At 42.2% G+C, this 20,001-nt stretch overlaps 1 protein-coding gene across 3 annotated transcripts; it reads left to right on the top strand.

The window, feature by feature from the left end:
• Positions 1-1,337: 1,337 nt before the first annotated feature.
• Positions 1,338-19,526, top strand: LOC134676538 (cysteine-rich with EGF-like domain protein 2). Of its 3 annotated transcripts, none has more exons than XM_063534926.1 (9): positions 1,339-1,591; positions 1,711-1,881; positions 5,043-5,242; positions 6,047-6,221; positions 9,063-9,168; positions 9,755-9,893; positions 16,769-16,887; positions 17,642-17,687; positions 19,343-19,481. In XM_063534926.1, exons 2-8 carry the CDS (start codon positions 1,734-1,736, stop codon positions 17,676-17,678), a joined length of 924 nt encoding a protein of 307 aa, XP_063390996.1. In that variant the 5' UTR covers positions 1,339-1,591; positions 1,711-1,733; the 3' UTR covers positions 17,679-17,687; positions 19,343-19,481. The 3 variants fall into 3 exon arrangements, with proteins under 3 accessions (XP_063390995.1, XP_063390996.1, XP_063390997.1); XM_063534927.1 differs by having other exon boundaries at positions 17,642-17,683; positions 19,343-19,454; XM_063534925.1 differs by lacking the exon at positions 17,642-17,687 and having other exon boundaries at positions 1,338-1,591; positions 19,343-19,526.
• Positions 19,527-20,001: the final 475 nt, after the last annotated feature.

The following is a 20,001-nucleotide window of genomic DNA, read 5'->3' as shown; positions in this document are numbered from 1 at the left end:
TGACTCTGTCCAACTGCTGTGGTTAAAGTTCATAACGAAAATTTTATTTATTAAATCTTTATATAATAAATACAACGTAGCGGTACAACCACTTAAGACTGTAATTCTGTACCTACATAGATTACAGCAATGCACATAGAAAATGTGCTAAATGCGGAGCAACAGCTGTTGAAGCAGCCAGAGTGAAATTTATACAGCTTTAGTGGGTTCAGAAGGAACCGAGTCATAACGCATCTGGAAAGCGTATTAATTAACCGTGAAGAAATGTATGAATGAATACAAGTTAGAAATCTGTGTAAAATGCCGTGTGTAAAGTGTAGTGTATCTGTGTGTAAAGTGTAATAGGTAGGCATGCCTAATGTTATTTATATAATACTGAAAACTTTGTGAATGCGCTTTATTAATGTCTATTTTTATTAAGTTGTCAGGGTTTAATTTTCAGTGTATATTTCTATATGTAAAACATAATACAATGTTATAAACATAAATATGCCTTTTATTTAAATCAATAGATAATACCACAAACAAGGGGTAATATTTGCATCTTTCATATATTTCGTGATATGAAGATAACAAATATGTTTATCAACATAATTACTATATATACCTATAATACCAATACTCGCCAGGCTAAACCGGTTGTCAACTTTAGTTCCATTGGTACACATCGAGGGCGCCAGTAGTATAAACGTATAAACGGTTGGGGACATTTTTTTGTATGGAGTTACCGTTCTTCTCCTAGTGAGTATTATATTCTTTGATCATAGACAGACTTTATCTTGCACTAGAAACTTTTAGCATTAGAAAGAACTTGCAAGAAGGTAAGCGATCTTGACATGTCTTTTAATTGAAAAACGCTTTTTAAAAATCAGTATACATAGTTGGTCAAGCAGATCTTGTCAGTAGAAAAAGGCGGGAAGTTTGAAAAATGTAGGCGAGAAGGGATATCGCCTCATAGAAAATTTGAATTTCGCGCCTTTTTCTACTGACAAGAGACAAGATTTGCTTGACCATCTATACTTTCACTGAAATGTCTTATTTTTGTATTTTGATGTTATTTTTTTTTTGTGTATTTATCTCTTTTGACGATCTTAATCTCGGAGTAATTAACAATGGAGCCGCCATTAACAGGCGTTCCCCTCTGTCGAAAATAGGCGGCCAATGGTCAACCTCATGTCAACCATATGTATGGACTGACGTTTATCTGACATGACGTACCCATACATTTGATGTGCCCCTCCCCCGCAAAAAACGGCAGACTATTTTGTACCGAAAATTTTAGACATGGCGTCTCCGTTGGTTATATCCTCCAAGATCTTAATATGTGTTGGTGTGAAGAGATTTCATGTGCAATAAAGTATTAGAATTTTTAAAGCAAAAACGGCGTGTTTTTTGATGTCTTAAACTCTATCATAACTGTCATGAAACGAGATGTCAAAATGTAGTTTGAATACTTTGAATTCACATTATTGATTTTATGCTATTATGATCATGAATATTATCTATAAGTACAAGAAAGTAGTGCTCAATTCCATGACTATTTAAGCCTTTTACTATAAGTAGGCGCTGAACGCGTCAATTATATGAGATAGTGAGTTCTCATTCATTTAACGTCATAATACTAGCATTTTTGTACGCATTCCTTTCAGTGATTAAACATAGAAAAGTCAACATTTATAGCGTATTCGTTATGTTTTTTCTTTATTAAAGGTCTGAGGAGTCCATGCGGTGATATGGCGCTGTGCTTTAAGATGTTTTGTGTCGTGTTTTCGCTGTTTATTGTGAGCAAAGTTGTGAGAGCGACCGACGAGCACCGGACTAGAAACGACGAACCAGGCCCGTGTAGTGCTTGTAAAGTCTTCACGGAGTCCTTCGAAAAGGGTAATATGCTCTCATTTATTTACTTCTATGTATTCTTCTTTCTTCAGTCGGTCCCTCATTGAGGATCGTGACATCTGTTCCTTCTGTTGAAGACCAGGTTCCTCCATAGGGTTGTTCCACGCCAAGCGCATGGCCTCGAGCAGTTTTAATTGCATAGGTGCTGTAATTTGAGCACACCATCCAGTAGGTGGAGGGCTCTATGAGGAGCATTCCACGGGCTGTCCCGTACAAACGCATTTTATTTTTTGTGTTGCGACTTTTTTTTCGGCATTTAAAGCAGGCGATTATTTTTCTGTGCATATTTTAGACCATTTGACATAGAAAAGGAAACTCTTATACCTACAAATCTTCAGAAAATTCGCGTTTGTATGGGACAAACGGTAGACAATTTCATGGAATGCTCCATGAGGGATCTGTGTTAAAGTGTACTTACTAACATTAGCATATAAAAATTAATTTCTATTGTATTACTAACAAATTATATGGCCTTTTATGTCTGAAATGAATGATTGATTGAAAGTCAAAATTTGAATAATTTAAGCATAAAAACCTTGTACAGTATTTCGTCGGGTGACAAGCAAAAGTCACTAAGTACTATCAAAAAATTAAAGTAATAATGCACTTTATTACACTTGTAACATGGTTTGTCCAATAATTTCATTGGTGTTAGTTAGTGACTTTTGCTTGTCACCCGACGATTTACGAGTAGCTTTTTTTTTTAATGTAATAGTCAGCTTTCTCAGAAGCAGGATAGAGGGAGATTAACAAGTTCTTAATAGTTTATATAATACAAGTTCTATTTAAGTTCCATGTGCTGAATACATTGACATATATCTATAGTTCGTTTTTTTAGCATTAGAAATAAGGTAAACAATCTTGATCTGTCTTTTAATTGAAAAACACATTTTAAAAATAAGTTACAGCAAATATGTAACAATTATGAATCTAATACGATCATTTATAATCTTTTGCTTTCATAAGTAATAGTTTTTGATTTTAAAAAAGCGTTTTTCAATTAAATGACATGTCAAGATCGCTTACCTTCTTGCAAGTTCTTTCTAATGCTAAAAAAAACGAACTATAAACATGGGCCTTACGCAGTGGCGGATTTGCAGTCTTTGCCGCCCTAGGCCCCAGGCCCTGTAGCCGCCCCTTTCAAGGCACCCATAATATTGACTACATTTTGAGTTATTTATTGTTACCATCAGCAAATTTTTTGTTACAATTTGCCGCCCCTAAATATCTTGCCACCCTAGGCCCAGGCCTACTGTGCCTTAGGGCAAATCCGCCACTGGCAATAAGCAATAAGAATGGAGCCAGTACAGCGGTGTGCCACCGCTACAACGCGATTGGTTGATGAGTTTGCATCACGCGTGATTGGTAGCAACTAGTTGCATTAGACTTCACGATTGGTTAGAATTCATGAGTGACACCACTGAACTACTACCATTCTTAGTGCCCATAAGGCTTGTTCTAGATATATGTCAACGGTTGAATATGATCTATAACCTCTTGTCGCTTTTAGAATAGAATAGAATAGGTTTTTATTCGTAAACACACAGACAATAGACATACATAGAAAAAACAGTGAAAAATAAAGTGTCATGAAATGGTCCCATCTCAGCATGTTGCTGGCGACTTCCAGCGCTGATCTTCCGATGAGACCATCAAGTGAGAAATAATAATCAAAGAAGGTAACAGACAAAAAATAAAATAAAGAAACATTTTAATTCTTGCGTTAGTACACATACTCCACATGCGAAGGTGTATTCCAATTATGTCTGAGCAACATACATAATATATACCAATCGCTGGCCCAATATGACAGGGTTCTATGTTACATTTTCAAGACAGTTGAAATTCGACTTAATGTCGCTATGACAATGTTCGAATTTCAGTTCGATAAAAGTGAAACATTATTTTTATTTATTTTATTTTATTTAAGCCTTTATTTTTCCTTAAATAGTATTTGATTATGAATTTTTGTTTATTTTACTATATTAAGGACCCCTTTCGGGTATAGGCCTCCTCCAAATCTTTCCACCTTTTTCTGTCTTTTGCCGTGATCAGCCAATTTTCTCCGGCTGTGGCTATGATGTCCCTGGACCATCTTGTTATGGGTTTTCCCGCCTTCCTTTTGCCATGGGGTCCTGGCCACTTTGTGACTTTGTTGGTCCATCTGTCATCTGTCAATCTTCCTATGTGGCCGGCCCATCTCCATTTCTGTTTCAGCGAAAACTCGAGTGCATCTATGATGTTTATTTTGGATCGGATGTATTTGCTGTTGATCTTATCCTTTAGTTTTATGCTGAGAATGCTCCTTTCCATTGCTCTCTGGCATGTTCTTATCTTTAATTTGTTCTTGTTTGTGTGCACCCAAGTTTGAGAACCGTACGTGAGGCATGGTAGGATACATGTGTCCATTACTGTTTTCTTATGTTTGAGACTGTAGTTTCCTTTTAGAAGCTCTTTAAAACTCCAATACTTCCTCCAGCTGATATGGATTCTGCGGTCTATCTCCTGGCTGTTGCTGTCTGTGTCAAAGGATATTCTCTTGCCTAAGTATATATAGTGATCTACAAATTCGAGTTCTTTGCCTTGTATGTGTATTTTTGTAGGGGGTCTGTTAGTCATAATTTTGGTTTTTGTGTGGTTCATTTCCAAACCGACTTTACAGCTTTCCTCGTTTAGCTCATTAAGCATTATTTGTAGAGTGAAAGTGAAACATAGAACCTTGTAATATTGAGCCATCGAAATGGCAAAGTTGTTGCCTTATAAAAGTATGTGTGGGATAAATTATATATGCCATTCTTCCCCATTACTTGGGGGTAATACAATTAGAAGCAAAGAAAAATGGTCGAAATCGATAATGAACTGGTTCACAGGCCATAAGAAAAGGAAAAGAGGTAGACCATTTAGAAGATGGGTGGACGACATCAAAGCCACAGCAGGAACCACATGGACGAGAGTTGCCAAGGATAGAGAGGAATGGAGAAGGTTGGAGGAGGCCTTTTGCCAATAAATGGCACACAGACAGAAAAAAAAAACGCAAGAAATGTAGAAAAAAATGCTATTTACTGTCTGAAATAAAGGATTATTACATTCTTCCCCATATTGATCTTAAAAGTTTGTACACATTAACACAGCATGCTCCATTTCAGGTCTACACCGCACAGCCCCAATCTTTGAGACCCGGAGTCAAGAACGCCTGACAAACATCCTGCTGGTGGTATGCGAGGAGCCGCGCTACAAGAGCAAGTGCCTGGAGACTGCTGGTGTGGCCCGGTCCCACGTTGAACAGTGGTGGCTGCAGCAGGAGTCTCCAGAGTTCTTCCAGTATATATGTATTGATAAACTTGAGGTAGGTTTCAAGAAGTAAATGGATGATGATTAGGTCATCCAGTATCGGATAATTCTCAATATTACATTGCAATCCAAAGTAATCAAATGCAAATTTTGAGTTGTTTTTTTATGTTTGCTGGTATAATTGACTTTTAAATGATGATTTTGGATGATAAATATTTAATAACATTTTGATGTGGATTGATATTTTACATTTAATATTTGCTTCGGGTTGGTGTGATGAAAAATTTTGTGTTTCACTCAGGGGCAAATTTTGTTTAACCCTCGTCCTTTGAAACCCTCACAACGCTCAAGATTCCATTGTTTGAACCAATAGTTCAACCACCGGTTCAATTTTGGAATCTTTCTCTTGCTCGGATATTAATTTTAGCACGAACGGTTAAACAACAACTTTGCCGCCTTGTAAAATAATAGTCATTCGTTTGCCTCACATGTGAATAAAATGCAACTTTGCTATCAGTTTTTGAAGTGCAAAGTAAGCCTTTCCGAGCTGGTGTGGTGGAAATAACTATTTCACCTCAGTGAAGCGTTTTGCGCATACCTATACTTCGTTTTTTTTAGCATTAGAAATAAGGTAAACAATCTTGATGTGTCTTTTTATTGAAAAACACGTTTAAAAAATAAGTCACGGCAAATATGTAACAATTATGAATCTAATACGATCATTTATATTCTTCTGCTTTCATAAGTAATAGTTACTGATTTTCAAAAAGCGTTTTTCAGTTAAAAGAAATGTCAAGATCGCTTATCTTCTTGCAAGTTCTTTCTAATGCTAAAAAAAACGAACTATATTTCCAACCAGGTATGCTGCCCGAAGCACGCGTACGGGCGCTCCTGCCAGCCGTGTCCCCGCGACGCGGGCGGCGCGGTGTGCGGGGCGCGCGGGCGCTGCCGCGGGGACGGCACGAGGCTCGGCAACGGGACCTGCCACTGCGACGCGGGGCACCAGGGCCAGCTGTGCCAGGACTGTGTCACTGGTGAGTGTAGGAGGCGCGGGTGGCGGGGGGGACGGCACGAGGCTCGGCAACGGGACCTGCCACTGCGACGCGGGGCACCAGGGCCAGCTGTGCCAGGACTGTGTCACTGGTGAGTGTAGGAGGCGCGGGTGGCGGGGGGGACGGCACGAGGCTCGGCAACGGGACCTGCCACTGCGACGCGGGGCACCAGGGCCAGCTGTGCCAGGACTGTGTCACTGGTGAGTGTAGGAGGCGCGGGTGGCGGGGGGGACGGCACGAGGCTCGGCAACGGGACCTGCCACTGCGACGCGGGGCACCAGGGCCAGCTGTGCCAGGACTGTGTCACTGGTGAGTGTAGGAGGCGCGGGTGGCGGGGGGGACGGCACGAGGCTCGGCAACGGGACCTGCCACTGCGACGCGGGGCACCAGGGCCAGCTGTGCCAGGACTGTGTCACTGGTGAGTGTAGGAGGCGCGGGTGGCGGGGGGGACGGCACGAGGCTCGGCAACGGGACCTGCCACTGCGACGCGGGGCACCAGGGCCAGCTGTGCCAGGACTGTGTCACTGGTGAGTGTAGGAGGCGCGGGTGGCGGGGGGGACGGCACGAGGCTCGGCAACGGGACCTGCCACTGCGACGCGGGGCACCAGGGCCAGCTGTGCCAGGACTGTGTCACTGGTGAGTGTAGGAGGCGCGGGTGGCGGGGGGGACGGCACGAGGCTCGGCAACGGGACCTGCCACTGCGACGCGGGGCACCAGGGCCAGCTGTGCCAGGACTGTGTCACTGGTGAGTGTAGGAGGCGCGGGTGGCGGGGGGGACGGCACGAGGCTCGGCAACGGGACCTGCCACTGCGACGCGGGGCACCAGGGCCAGCTGTGCCAGGACTGTGTCACTGGTGAGTGTAGGAGGCGCGGGTGGCGGGGGGGACGGCACCAGGCTCGGCAACGGGACCTGCCACTGCGACGCGGGCCACCAGGGCCAGCTGTGCCAGGACTGTGTCACTGGTGAGTGTAGGAGGCGCGGGTGGCGGGGGGGACGGCACGAGGCTCGGCAACGGGACCGCCACTGCGACGCGGGGCACCAGGGCCAGCTGTGCCAGGACTGTGTCACTGGTGAGTGTAGGAGGCGCGGGTGGCGGGGGGGACGGCACGAGGCTCGGCAACGGGACCTGCCACTGCGACGCGGGGCACCAGGGCCAGCTGTGCCAGGACTGTGTCACTGGTGAGTGTAGGAGGCGCGGGTGGCGGGGGGGACGGCACGAGGCTCGGCAACGGGACCTGCCACTGCGACGCGGGGCACCAGGGCCAGCTGTGCCAGGACTGTGTCACTGGTGAGTGTAGGAGGCGCGGGTGGCGGGGGGGACGGCACCAGGCTCGGCAACGGGACCTGCCACTGCGACGCGGGCCACCAGGGCCAGCTGTGCCAGGACTGTGTCACTGGTGAGTACAGACAATATATAAGACATCCTCCAGACTGAGCCAGGCGTGGCTCACTCCGCGATTTCGTCGCTTTGCTACAGGTAGCTAAAAGTACATCCGATCGGCCCCAATTTTGGGGTTTGCTATAAGCCGCGCGTGGCGCTGTCGCCACCTAGCGGCCATATCTGTTGTTAGGGAGTGAGTCTTCTGTACCTAGTACTATTATATATTCTGTGACTGAGCATATAGTAGCTCTACCCTCTCTGCCACAAATACGGTAGTTTTACACCATTTTCGAGTCGAAAGTGTCTTTGTGTGACGTCCGTGTCTTTGAACGGACCAATCACGGCACGGGACTTTGCGCACCTCGTCCCGCGCACCCCCGCATTTTTGGCAGCATCGGTTTCATGAAATAATTGCTCTAAACTCAGTCTAAAGGATTCCTAGTCTATGCTGGTGAGTCTTCTTCCTCGTGTTATCCCGGCATCCGCGGGGTCCGCTTGACAACTAATCCCAAGAATTGACGTAGACACTAGTTTTTACGAAAGCGACTGCCATCTGACCTTCCAACCCAGAGGGAAAACTAGGCCTTATTGGGATTAGTCCGGTTTCCTCACGATGTTTTCCTTCACCGAAAAGCAACTGGTAAATATCAAATGATATTATGATATGTACATAAAGTTCCGAAAAACTCTTTGGTACAAGCCGGGGTTTGAACCCGGGACCTCCAGATTGAAAGTCGCACGCTCTTACCGCTGTGTCACTGGCGAGTATTGGCACAGAATAAGTTTATAGTACTACCATACAAAATATTACACTTCCTACAAAACCGAAGTTTGGCAGCGATTCAGGGACGAATCATATTGTCCCTTTCTAAAGTAAGGCACTATCCCTTTCGGCTAATTAGGGTTGTCAAAATTCAATTAATTATCTAATCTGTGGTCGTGCAATAACTAGCCACCTTATACTATAAATGAATTCTGTTTATAGGTGAATAGGATTCATTTTTAGTTTAGGGTGGCCACTTACTGACGAATTACCCTAGTAGTCTTGAAAAAACCAAATTTAAATATTTACTGAGAATAATTTAATTTGTTCTAACACTTCTAATAGTATCATAATTGTGTTTTACAGGCATAGAAGTAGCATCCTATAGAAGTGGTATACGCGTGCCTCCGTGAGGGACAAAACATACGCAAAGCGACAATATTAAAAACACGTTTTAACATTCCTGACAATATACCAAAAACAATCTACGTAATTCGGTCAGGTTATTTGTTGCCCACCATACACCATACTAGTGAGGAACAAACAAAAAGTGAGACTGTGACAAGGACAAGCAGTAATACCGCTTTCTCTGCTACTCCTATTGAAAGTTCTATAAGTGTATCTCGTTTGGTCATTCCCCCGTTTCCTCTCTATATTATTGTACCTCTATGTTTACAGGCTATTACAAGGCTACGGGAGACTCGGGGCCGGAATGTAAGCGTTGTCACTACTCGTGCTCGGGCGGCTGCCGCGGCGGGGCGCCACTGGACTGCGTAGCTTGCCGGTAAACATCGGTTTCCCTAGGATAGCGGTGCCGTCATATAGCGGCCGTCTCCATACTAAATTCTTCTTCTACCTACCGTTATCCCGGCCTTACAGTTAATATTTTCGGGATATTTTACGGTTAATATTTACTTCGGGTTGGTGTGGTGAAAAATTTTGTGAGTCACTCGGGGGCAAATTTTGTTTAACCCTCGTGCTTTGAAACCCTCGCAACGCTCAAGATTCCTTTTTTCACTTGCTCGGGTATCAGTATAAAGCACGAGCGGTTAAACAACAACTTTGCCCCCTTGTAAAACAATAGGTAGTTATTTGTTTTACAAGGGGGCATTGTTGTTTAACCGCTCGTGCTAATATACCCGAGCAAGCGAAAGATTCCAAAATTAAACCACGAGCGTAGCGAATGGTTCTAAAAATGGAATCTTGAGGGTTAAACAAAATTTGCCCCCAAGTGAAACACAAATTTTTTAACAAAATCAAACCAAATCTAATCCAAATGAATGTTATTAAATATTTGCATTTGATTACTTTGTCTCACATGTGAATAAAATGCAACTTTGCTATCGTGTGAAAATAACTATTATTTGCAGGCCCGGCTTCACCTTCGAGCCGGACGTCGGCTGCCACGACATCAACGAGTGCAACGACATCAACATCTGCGCCAAGAACGAGTTCTGTCTCAACTCGATGGGCTCATACAAATGTATGGCGTGCGACCGCGCCTGCAAGGTAAGAAGGAAGGTTGGGGCATAGACTAGGAATCCTCTAGACCAGCGGTCGGTAACCAGCGGCCCGCGAACCTCTCACTTGCGGCCCGCGAGCTTCCCTGGCTATTTTGGATGTAATATTGAAAATTGGCAATGTCTGATAAGTCATAAATATTAACAAAGTGCGGCCCGCGTCCACTTCGTTAACTGCTATGTGGCCCTTGGCTGCTAAAAGGTTGCCGACCGCTGCTCTAGCAATCGAGCATAGAGCAATGATTTCATGAAACCGATGCTGCCTAAAATACAGGGGTGCGGGGGACGAGGTGAGCGAGTCCCGTGCCGTGATTGGTCCGTTCAAAGACACGGGCGTCACACAAAGACACTTTGACTCGAAAATGGAGTAAAACTACCGTATATTTGTGGCAGAGGGGAGTTCAGTCTGGAGGATGTCTTGTCTGTGGGTTGGGGTCAATGAGGATCATGGGAGTCAGTCAAAAGTTTGCATAGAGGTCGCCAGCATAGTTACTTGTTTCTAGTTTGGTTCAATGAGATTTCGCTTAAATTAAAAAACCGGACAATTGGTTTCCGTACTTTTTAGTACATATTTGTTGTTATAGCGGCATCAGAAATACATCTGTGAAAATTTCAACTGTCTATCACAGTTCATGAGATACAGCCTGGTGACAGACAGACGGGCGGACAGCGGAATCTTAGCAATAGGCTCCCGGGACCCTTTGGGTACGGAACCCTATAGTTCGTTTTTTTTAGCATTAGAAAGAACTTCAAAGAAGGTAAGCGATCTTGGCATGTCTTTTAATTGAAAAACGCTTTATAAAAATCAATAACTATTACTTATGAAAGCAGAAGAATATAAATGATCGTATTAGATTCGTAATTGTTACATATTTGCCGTAATTTATTTTTAAAATGTGTTTTTCAATTAAAAGATACATCAAGACCCAGCAAACATTTTTGGTCGATATTCCGAAAAAGGCAACTATTTTAGGTCGCACAATTTAGGAGACCAAAATGAGGCACGTCGAATCGACGTCGTGGGCACGTCGAGTCGACATAAATGGGGAAAAAACGCACGTGCCGGCGACGTATTTATTGACGGTAAATTAGTGATTACAACCATTAGGTCAACACTAGGTCATGTTTCCGACGTGGATTCGACGTCGCCACGACGTGCCGCGTAGTGAAAATGTACTAATTTGGTATTCTTTACCACCTTTAGACGTGATGGCGACATATTTTTATCCATATAATTACTCTGCGAGGCAATATTTAGATGAGACGCGATGAAGAGAAAAAGAGACACAAACATTACGCTTATATATTCTTTTCACTCAGAAACAAAATGTCTAACAAGAAAACAACTTTAAGTTGTGCAATGATAATGGCGGCCACTAAGTCATGTAGAATAATTTAGGCCGATTACGCTGATGAAGAACGATGAAATCTAGTGCACAGAAAATTTTTTCGTGCAGTATGTTAGGTTTACATACAAAACTATCGATGGGCTTTTGAAATATTTAAGTTTTCAACATTTTATAAAATCAAAATGCATATATTTGCTTGTAATTGAGTGTTGAAATTGAATATTTGTGTGTGTGAGTGTATTGACTTGATCAAAAATATTGTTTTATTTTGAATATTTGCACAATGAAGTACCGTGCGATGGCACCATTCAAGATATAACAACTTAAATTATGCAATTTCATATTTAGCATCTCGTTATAATGAAAGAAAATGGCGGCACAACCTTATGGTATTGATAGTACTTTACAAGTGATTTTAACTATATGGTCGCAATTTGGTATCTATTTTAAGTAACATTTACCTAAAATTAGTAGCTAAATCGACATAAAATCGACGACCTAAAGGTCTCCGTATAAGAAATAATTACGTCCCAAATACACCTAAAATGTCTTATTAGTACATTTGACCTATTGGTCAGACTTTGCAGTTAATTTTACCTAATATTTCGACTTATTTTCAACCATAAAGTCCCTGACTTCATGGTCCCCGTATAAGAAATAATTACGTCGCATATACACCTAAAATGCCTTATTAGTACATTTGACCTATTGGTCAGGGTTCGAAGTTAATATTACCTAATATTTCGACAGATTTTCAACCATTAAGTCCCTGACTTCATGGTCTCCGTATAAGAAATAATTACGTCGCATATACACCTAAAAGGCCTTATTAGTATATTTGACCTATTGGTCAGGGTACGAAGTTAATTTAACCTAGTAATTCGACTTATTTTCAACCATTAAGTCCCTGACTTCATGGTCCCCGTATAAGTAATAATTACGTCGCAAATACACCTAAAATACCTTATTAGTAGATTTGACCTATTGGTCAGGGTTTAAGGTTAATTTTACCTAATATTTTGCCTTATTTTCAACCCCTAAGTCCCTGACTTCATGGTGTATTTATGAAGTGAAATTTACGTTTTATTATCCCTATATTTTGACTTGGAAGTAAAAGTGTACAATACGTAAAATAATTGGTGACTTAGGACGTCATTTTCACTTAAATTGGTAAAATCTTCTTTGAGCCTAGGAAAAAATACTTAAGAGTCCTTACTCCTACAGGCGAGCGTATTTTGCAAAATGCTTCCTTTTTCATTCAAGATTACGACGTAACTATTAGTATTTATTCAAAAACTGATAACGTACTTAAATAATCATTTCTTAAACTAGGGGCTGCAAACGTTCTAATTTTCATTTTCTCTTTTTGAACCTAAAATAAATGAGTTTTCTTAGAGGTCTTTTTCAAAATTTGCAGTGAGAAGGGTCGTTTCGGCTCTCAATTTTGCAGTAAACAAGAATCATTTGGTATATGAATGATTACAATTCAACTCATCATATGTTGTACGAGGGGCTTACATGCTTGAAAATCGAACTTTCATTTAAAAAACATGATAAAATACCTTCCGAGTTTTCTTCATTTTTTTGGTGAAAACAGGGTTACATTACATTTTTTTATCGCTAATTGGACTTATATTTTGCCACAAAAAAAATATTTTAACAAACTGTAACTTTATGTTTACTCATTAAAAAAAAATCATAACTATAGGACCTACCTTGCCGTAAATATAAATTTTTTTAAAAGACCTATAAATCACGCTGCAGCGACGCCGCGCGCTCATTCTCCGCCGCCGCGCGCTCATTCTCCGCCGAGCGCGCTTAGGGAACGGACCTGCGCTCGATCGTCAGGCGCTCATTGCTTCGTAAACATTGAGCGAGTTCCGAGAAATGTTGTATACAATGATTAGAAAATCTTGATCCAAGGGAGAGTACATTTTTCACACCATATTAAATTTTAACAACCGACTCTCGCTTATGTGATAGATTTTCAGTGTTACTTGAATTCTGGTTAGGGTTTGCATTTTAATTATACCCGGACGACCTGGATGATGTCCAGGTTCTCTTGATGGAGTCAGGAATTGGCCACCGAACTCCTAATCTACTCATCTTAACTCCATCGTGTTTGGGCTCCATGGATTTGCCTTGACGAACACCACGGATCTAGATGAGGTCCAGGTTCTCATGATGGACTCAGGAGTTGGTCACCAGAACTCCTAATCTACTTATTATCACTCCATCGTGTTTGGGTTCATTAGATTTGCCCTGACGAGCATCATCTATCTAGATGAGGTCCAGGGTCATGAGACCCTTCTGGTGACCAACTCCTGACTCCATGATGAGATGGTCACCAGAAGTCCTAATCTACTCATCATAAGTTCACGTGTTTGGTCTCAATAGATTTGCCCCGACGAGCACCATTGATCTAGATGAAGTCCAGGTTCTCATGATGGAGTCAGGAGTTGGTCACCAGAAATCCTCATCTACTCATTATAACTCCATGGTGTTTGGGCTCATTAGATTTGCCCTGACGAGCACCATCTATCTAGATGATGTCCAGAGTCACGAGCCCCTTCTGGTGACCAACTCCTGACTCCATTAATGAGATGGAGTTAGGAGTTGGTCGCCAGAAGTCCTAATCTACTCATCATAACTCCATCGTGTTTGGGATCAATAGATTTATTTGCCCCGACAAGCACCATCGATCTAGATGAAGCCCAGGTTCTCATGATGGAGTCAGGAGTTGGTCACCAGAACTCCGAATCTACTCATCATAACTCCATCGTATTTGGGCTCAATAGATTTGCCTTGACGAGCACTATCGATCTAGATGCGGTTGATAGATTATTAATATTATTTTATGTTATATACTTACAAATAAAGCTTCATTTGCTTCCTCCCTTTTCACATCCTTAAGGGATAATTTTTGAGATTAAAAGTTTGCTATGTTATTCCCTGGGACTTAACCTATCTCTGTACCTACCAAATATGAATTAAATTGAATATTTTAAACTTTCGCGTTTTGAACACAATATTAACTCACATACCCGCGTTAGACCCGTCTATAATGTGGGTTTAACTAAATTGGTTCAGCAGTTTAAGTGTGAAGAGGAATTTAAAAAAGTATTTTTTTTCTTCATATTTTATGTGTTTTTACTTCGGAATGATGTCATTATGATGACACCTGATGATGATGATGATGATGATGATGACAATGAATTCGGCACCCCCGATTTATACGAAAACGATACCAAACTTGGCCTAGTGGCTTAAATGATACAGATATCAAGATCAAGTTGTGAGCCCCGCCCCCCCCCCCCCCCTCCGCCCCCTAAAAATTTACATCAAAAATCTGGGTGGCTCCACTTCTTGAATCCATCCTTGGATCCTAAGGACCAATCCTGCCAAAGGAAATCTCTTGTTCATGCAACGCCGTATGTTAGGCCCAGCACCATCCGCTATTACTTCTGTTTTAGACATAGAATCGAACTTCAGAGAGTTGTTACATTGTTAGTACTCTCAAATTTATTGTTTTTATACAGGGTGGCCAAAAAATAAGTGCTTTTCCGTTGCTAGCAAGAAAATGGTTGCTAAAAAATGTACCCTCCCATAGAAAATGGACTAGCCAAAATCTATGAAACAGTAATTTTTTTTTTTGCGATTTCGGTGTAGGTCCCATACTAAAAGTTGCTCAGTATAATCACTAAAGCTCCCTGGCAACGGGAATGCCCTTATATTTGGGTACCCTGTATATGCATACAGGTATATATTAGGGTGTTGCTTATTTCGTCGAAATTGAAATTTTCTATGTCTTACCCCCTTAAATTGTTCTCTTTCACTAAAAAACAATTAGAATTTTTTATTTCGTTTTAGGGGTCGCTACCGAATTTAGAAAATTTGAATCCTTCATACATTATGATTTTTTTTTAATTTTTAGTTTTTAATTAGTGAGACAGTGAGTCAAAGTATATGGAAGCTATTTACATGTAATTCAATACTAGGTATAGTCAATATATTTTAATTTTTATTCCTATTTTAGGAGTGCGCACTGCTGAATGAATATTTAGAACGCCTAAAACACGCATAATAAGCTTTAAAAAAATAGTGGTATTATTTTATGTTAAACTGCACATTAATACACCCTGATCCTGACCCGTTGATTCATATAAAAAAAAAACAAGAAAAAAGACTAAAAAAATAATCTTGTATGGAGGGTGCAAATTTTCAAAATTCGGTAGCGACCCCTAAAACATAATTGAAAATTCTGAAAAAAATACACATTTGTTTTTTAGTGAAAGAGAACAATTTAAGGGGGTGAGACATAGAAAATTTCAATTTCGACGAAATAAGCAACACCGTATGTATATATACTATAATTTAGTATAATCTTATCTTTCAAACATTTAATTATTCAACTTCCTTGGTGAACTGACTTGAATAGTTCCTTGACTTCATGGATGAACTTGTCGCAATAATTCCATGACATAGGTAAACAATCATTATTATTTATTCGTCGTTGGTTATATATTTTCTCAACACATACACTCTATTCACTACTATCATGCTTATAAAAGAGTGCCAATATAACGTTAAAATAAATTTACTTGCAAATTAAATTGAAAAGTATCAATATTATTCTCGTCTGCGTTGAAACGCGCATAGCTTTGCCGGCGCTCGCGTATCAAGCGCCAGCGCCATCTATCGAGTGTTATTTCGCAAAATCGGCGAACGCTCTAAGGAATAAGGGCTCTTAAAATGTTTGCTGGGGATTGTTTACCTAATTTCTAATGCTAAAAAAAACGAAGTATAAAAAGAAACAACAATTTAAGCAAAAGGTACCACTTTGCCGCTTAGGTACTATAAGGATGAAATTTGCTTGTCTCTATACGAATAACCTGTCAGAGGGTCCTTATGGCAAGCGACAATGTACCTTTTACTTGAGAACGATTTGACCACAGACAAAACATCCTCCAGGCTGAGCATAGTCGCGCTACCCCCTCTGCCACGCATACGGTAATTTCACTCCATGTTCGAGTCGAAAGTGTATTTGTGTGACGTCCGCGTCTTTGAACGGACCAATCACGGCACGGGACTTCGCTCATCTCGTCCCGCGCACCCCCGCATTTTTGGCATCATCGGTTGCATGGAATAATTGCTCTAAACTCGGTCTAGAGGATTCCTAGTCTATGGATTTGATGGATTCGCGAACGTTCACTACGAAACAGGTCAAAATCTGCACAATGCGCACCTGAAAAACAGAAATGTAGGTATAGTTCCGCCGGCCGAATATTCGGCGGCCGGATACCGAATAAGCCCATGTGGCCATGTGGCCATGTGGCATGTGGCCATGTGGTCATGTGGCCATGAGTAAGCCCATTCATAAAAAAAAAATATTCGGCCGATGGGCAAGCCGAATATCCGGTATCCGGCCAAACAACTATCCGTTGCATCTCTATTTACAGCATGTCAGTATAAACCAGTGCCATAATGCCCATAATATTTTCCCGTTCGTTCTCAGGGCTGCTACGGCGACAGTCCGGACATGTGTCGGAAGTGCGCAAAAGGGTACTCGAAGAAGGGCGACATGTGCGTCCGCGACCGCGAGGACGAGGAGCTGGACCAGATGACCACCACCAGGTGAGGGTACGGCCGAAATTGACCCACCTGGTTAGTTTAACTGGGTGAAATTGACCCACCTGGTTAGTTTAACTTTGGGTGACATTGACCCACCTGGTTAGGTTAACTATGTGCGAAATTGACCCACCTGGTTAGTTTAACTATGGGCGAAATTGACCCACCTGGTTAGTTTAACTATGGGTGAAATTGACCCACATGGTTAGTTTAACTATGGGTGAAATTGACCCACCTGGTTAGTTTAACTATGGGTGAAATTGGGGTTATTCGCGGGTGGTCTAGAACGCAAAATGACTAGTGTAATATTTTGTCTATATCGCAATTAGTCTACATCGCAAACGGTCTAGAACGCAAAGTACCCACTTTTCATATCACCACATTTTACATAGGCCGAAGGCCAAACAGCACAGAAGTAACCGATGTAGACCTCCGAACCGCTAAACTTAGTGGCATTGGGCGGGGTACATTGCCCGTAGAACCGATGGCCGTTGGGGCGGAAAGGTTCTCGAGTGGCGACCACGTACCGGAAGGCGCAGCGTGGGTAGACCCTCCACAAGGTGGACTGATGACCTGGTCGCTGGAAGGTCGCGGGAGTCCGCTGGATGCGGGCGGCGCAAGACCGGTCATTGTGGCACTCTTTGGGGGAGGTCTATGTCTAGCAGTGGACGTTCTCTGGCTGATATGATAATTTACGTGACTGACGAAATTAGTTTGTGATTTATTTTGAATTGTTTGCATATTTCGTTTTTATTTTCAGAATAAATGAAGATGTGAAACTTCTTGATAACGGATGAACTGTGTTGGTAAATCAGTTATTTATTACTGGTGGTGGGATATTAAATTATTTGCATCGTAGTATAGGTATTGATGGATACTGCACACTAAAAAATCCCTTTCAGTATTAGTATATGTAGGCATATAGAGTCAGACCAAGAATAGTCTGCAGCGGATTTGATAGCCCACGCAGTACACGTGTTATTTTAAACGTCAAACTTCTACGAAATTATGACGTATAAGTAACACTTACACTGTGTGGGCTATCAAATCCGCTGCAGACTATTCTTGGTCCGACTCTACATTTATTTGGAAGCAGTCATTTATACTACCTAGCACTAGTTAATAAATCTCATTAAAATTATGTGTATTAATATATCTCATTAGGTTTTTTATTTACCATATTCTTTATGAAGCGCTGGTGACCTAGCGGTAAGAGCGTGCGACTTTCGATCCGGAGGTCGCGGGTTCAAACCCCGGCTCGTACCAATGAGTTTTTCGGAACTTATGTACGAAATATCATTTGATATTTGCCAGTCGCTTTTCGGTGAAGGAAAAACATCGTGAGGAAACCGGACTAATCCCAATAAGGCCTAGTTTACCCTCTGGGTTGGAAGGTCAGATGGCAGTCGCTTTCGTAAAAACTAGTGCCTACGTCAAATCATGGGATTAGTTGTCGAGCGGACCCCAGGCTCCCATGAGCCGTGGCAAAATGCCGGGACAACGCGAGGAAGAAGAAGATTTACCATATTCTTTATTTGCCATTTTGTATCAAAATATGTATCTTCCAGTGGCGGCGCGTCCATAAAAGCCGATTTCCAACGACTTGTCTGTTTTTGGACGTTTGAGCAGAGTTGTAAAGGAAATATGTAAGCCAAATTAGTCCCGGCTAGCCTATGGATATGTTAGACGCGCCGCCACTGGTCTCTTACCATCTTAATCTAACAATCTTTGCATAATAACATTAATAACTAAATCAAATTCTTCCATTTGAACCATGGACAGTGGCAGAAGTTGCTAAGCGGGCGAGGTGTTCAAAATTACACTGACACGCTCTTATTCTCTTAACCATAAACTCGCGTCAAGATCATTTTGAACGCCTCGCTCGCTTAGCAACTTTGCTGCTGATTGGAGAAAATAAAACAAGGTGACTAACAGTGTCTGTAAAAATTCGAGTTTCTTCAATACCCAGCGCCATCATCTATTTTGTCAATAAGTTCAATAAATTTAATTATTTTGTCATTACGTTTGTCCTGTCCACCCGTGACGTTAGAGGCCGCTAGGCTGCGCCAACTGAAGAAATTGTTTTTTTAGGGTTCCGTACCCAAAGGGTACAACGGGACCCTATTATTAAGACTCTGCTGTCCGTCCGTCCGTCCGTCCCTGTCACCAGGCTGTATCTCACGAACCGTGATAGCTAGACAGTTGAAATTTTCACAGATGATGTATTTCTGTTGCCGCTATCACAACAAATACTAAAAACAGAATAAAATAAAGATTTAAGTAAGGCTCCCATAAAACAAACGTGATTTTTGACCGATGTTAAGCAACGTCGGGCGGGGTCAGTACTTGGATGGGTGACCGTTTTTTTTGCATTATGGTACGGAACCCTTCGTGCGCGAGTCCGACTCGCACTTGCCCGGTTTTTTTCCTAATCACCCAACATTGCACAACTTTTCCCTAGATACATGACGTACCTCGGGCTGCTGGTGGCGGGCGGCGTGCTGTGGGGCCGCGCGCCCGCGCTGGCGGCCGCGGTGGGCGCGCTCACGCTCTCCTACATCGCGCTGGCGGAGTATTACTGCCGAGTCAGCGGGCACGCCTCCTTGCTCGACTACCCGCTCTTTACTATTTAAAAATATAAACAATAAATCTAGTTATACATCCTAATAAGCTGTTTTATCGATCATTTCCCCTGATGATGATGATGATGCTCTCATGACCGATTTCGGTCACAGCAACTGTGTGCTCTGGAGTAGGCAATTGTTTTTTGGACGCCAATGACCGATATATGCGCACCGTAGATTCAACGCCAAAGACCAATTAATCGGTCACAGACCACAGAGCAACATAGACCTACGTGCATATGCATAAAGTTCAATTTCAGTTTTGACATTTCGGTGACGTGGCGTCAGCGTGACAACTTTTGTGTTTGACACTGCGTCGAAAAGGTTAACTCGTGTTATTACTTATTAGAGTGTAGCTGATCCACTCTCTGGTGTGCCCTTAGGTGGCTCACGTACCCTATCTTCTTGCTAAATACTCGAGCGCGTTTTGGGCACGTCAGCACACCACCTATATAACTGTAAGAAAATTGAGGCCTCCCCTGATAGAGTTAGACCA

This window comes from Cydia fagiglandana, chromosome 24 (genome assembly GCF_963556715.1).
Source record: "Cydia fagiglandana chromosome 24, ilCydFagi1.1, whole genome shotgun sequence".
Classification (NCBI taxonomy): Eukaryota; Metazoa; Arthropoda; class Insecta; order Lepidoptera; family Tortricidae; genus Cydia; species Cydia fagiglandana.
The sequence above is the reverse complement of the archived record's forward strand: the minus strand, read 5'-3'. Positions and strand labels throughout refer to the sequence as shown.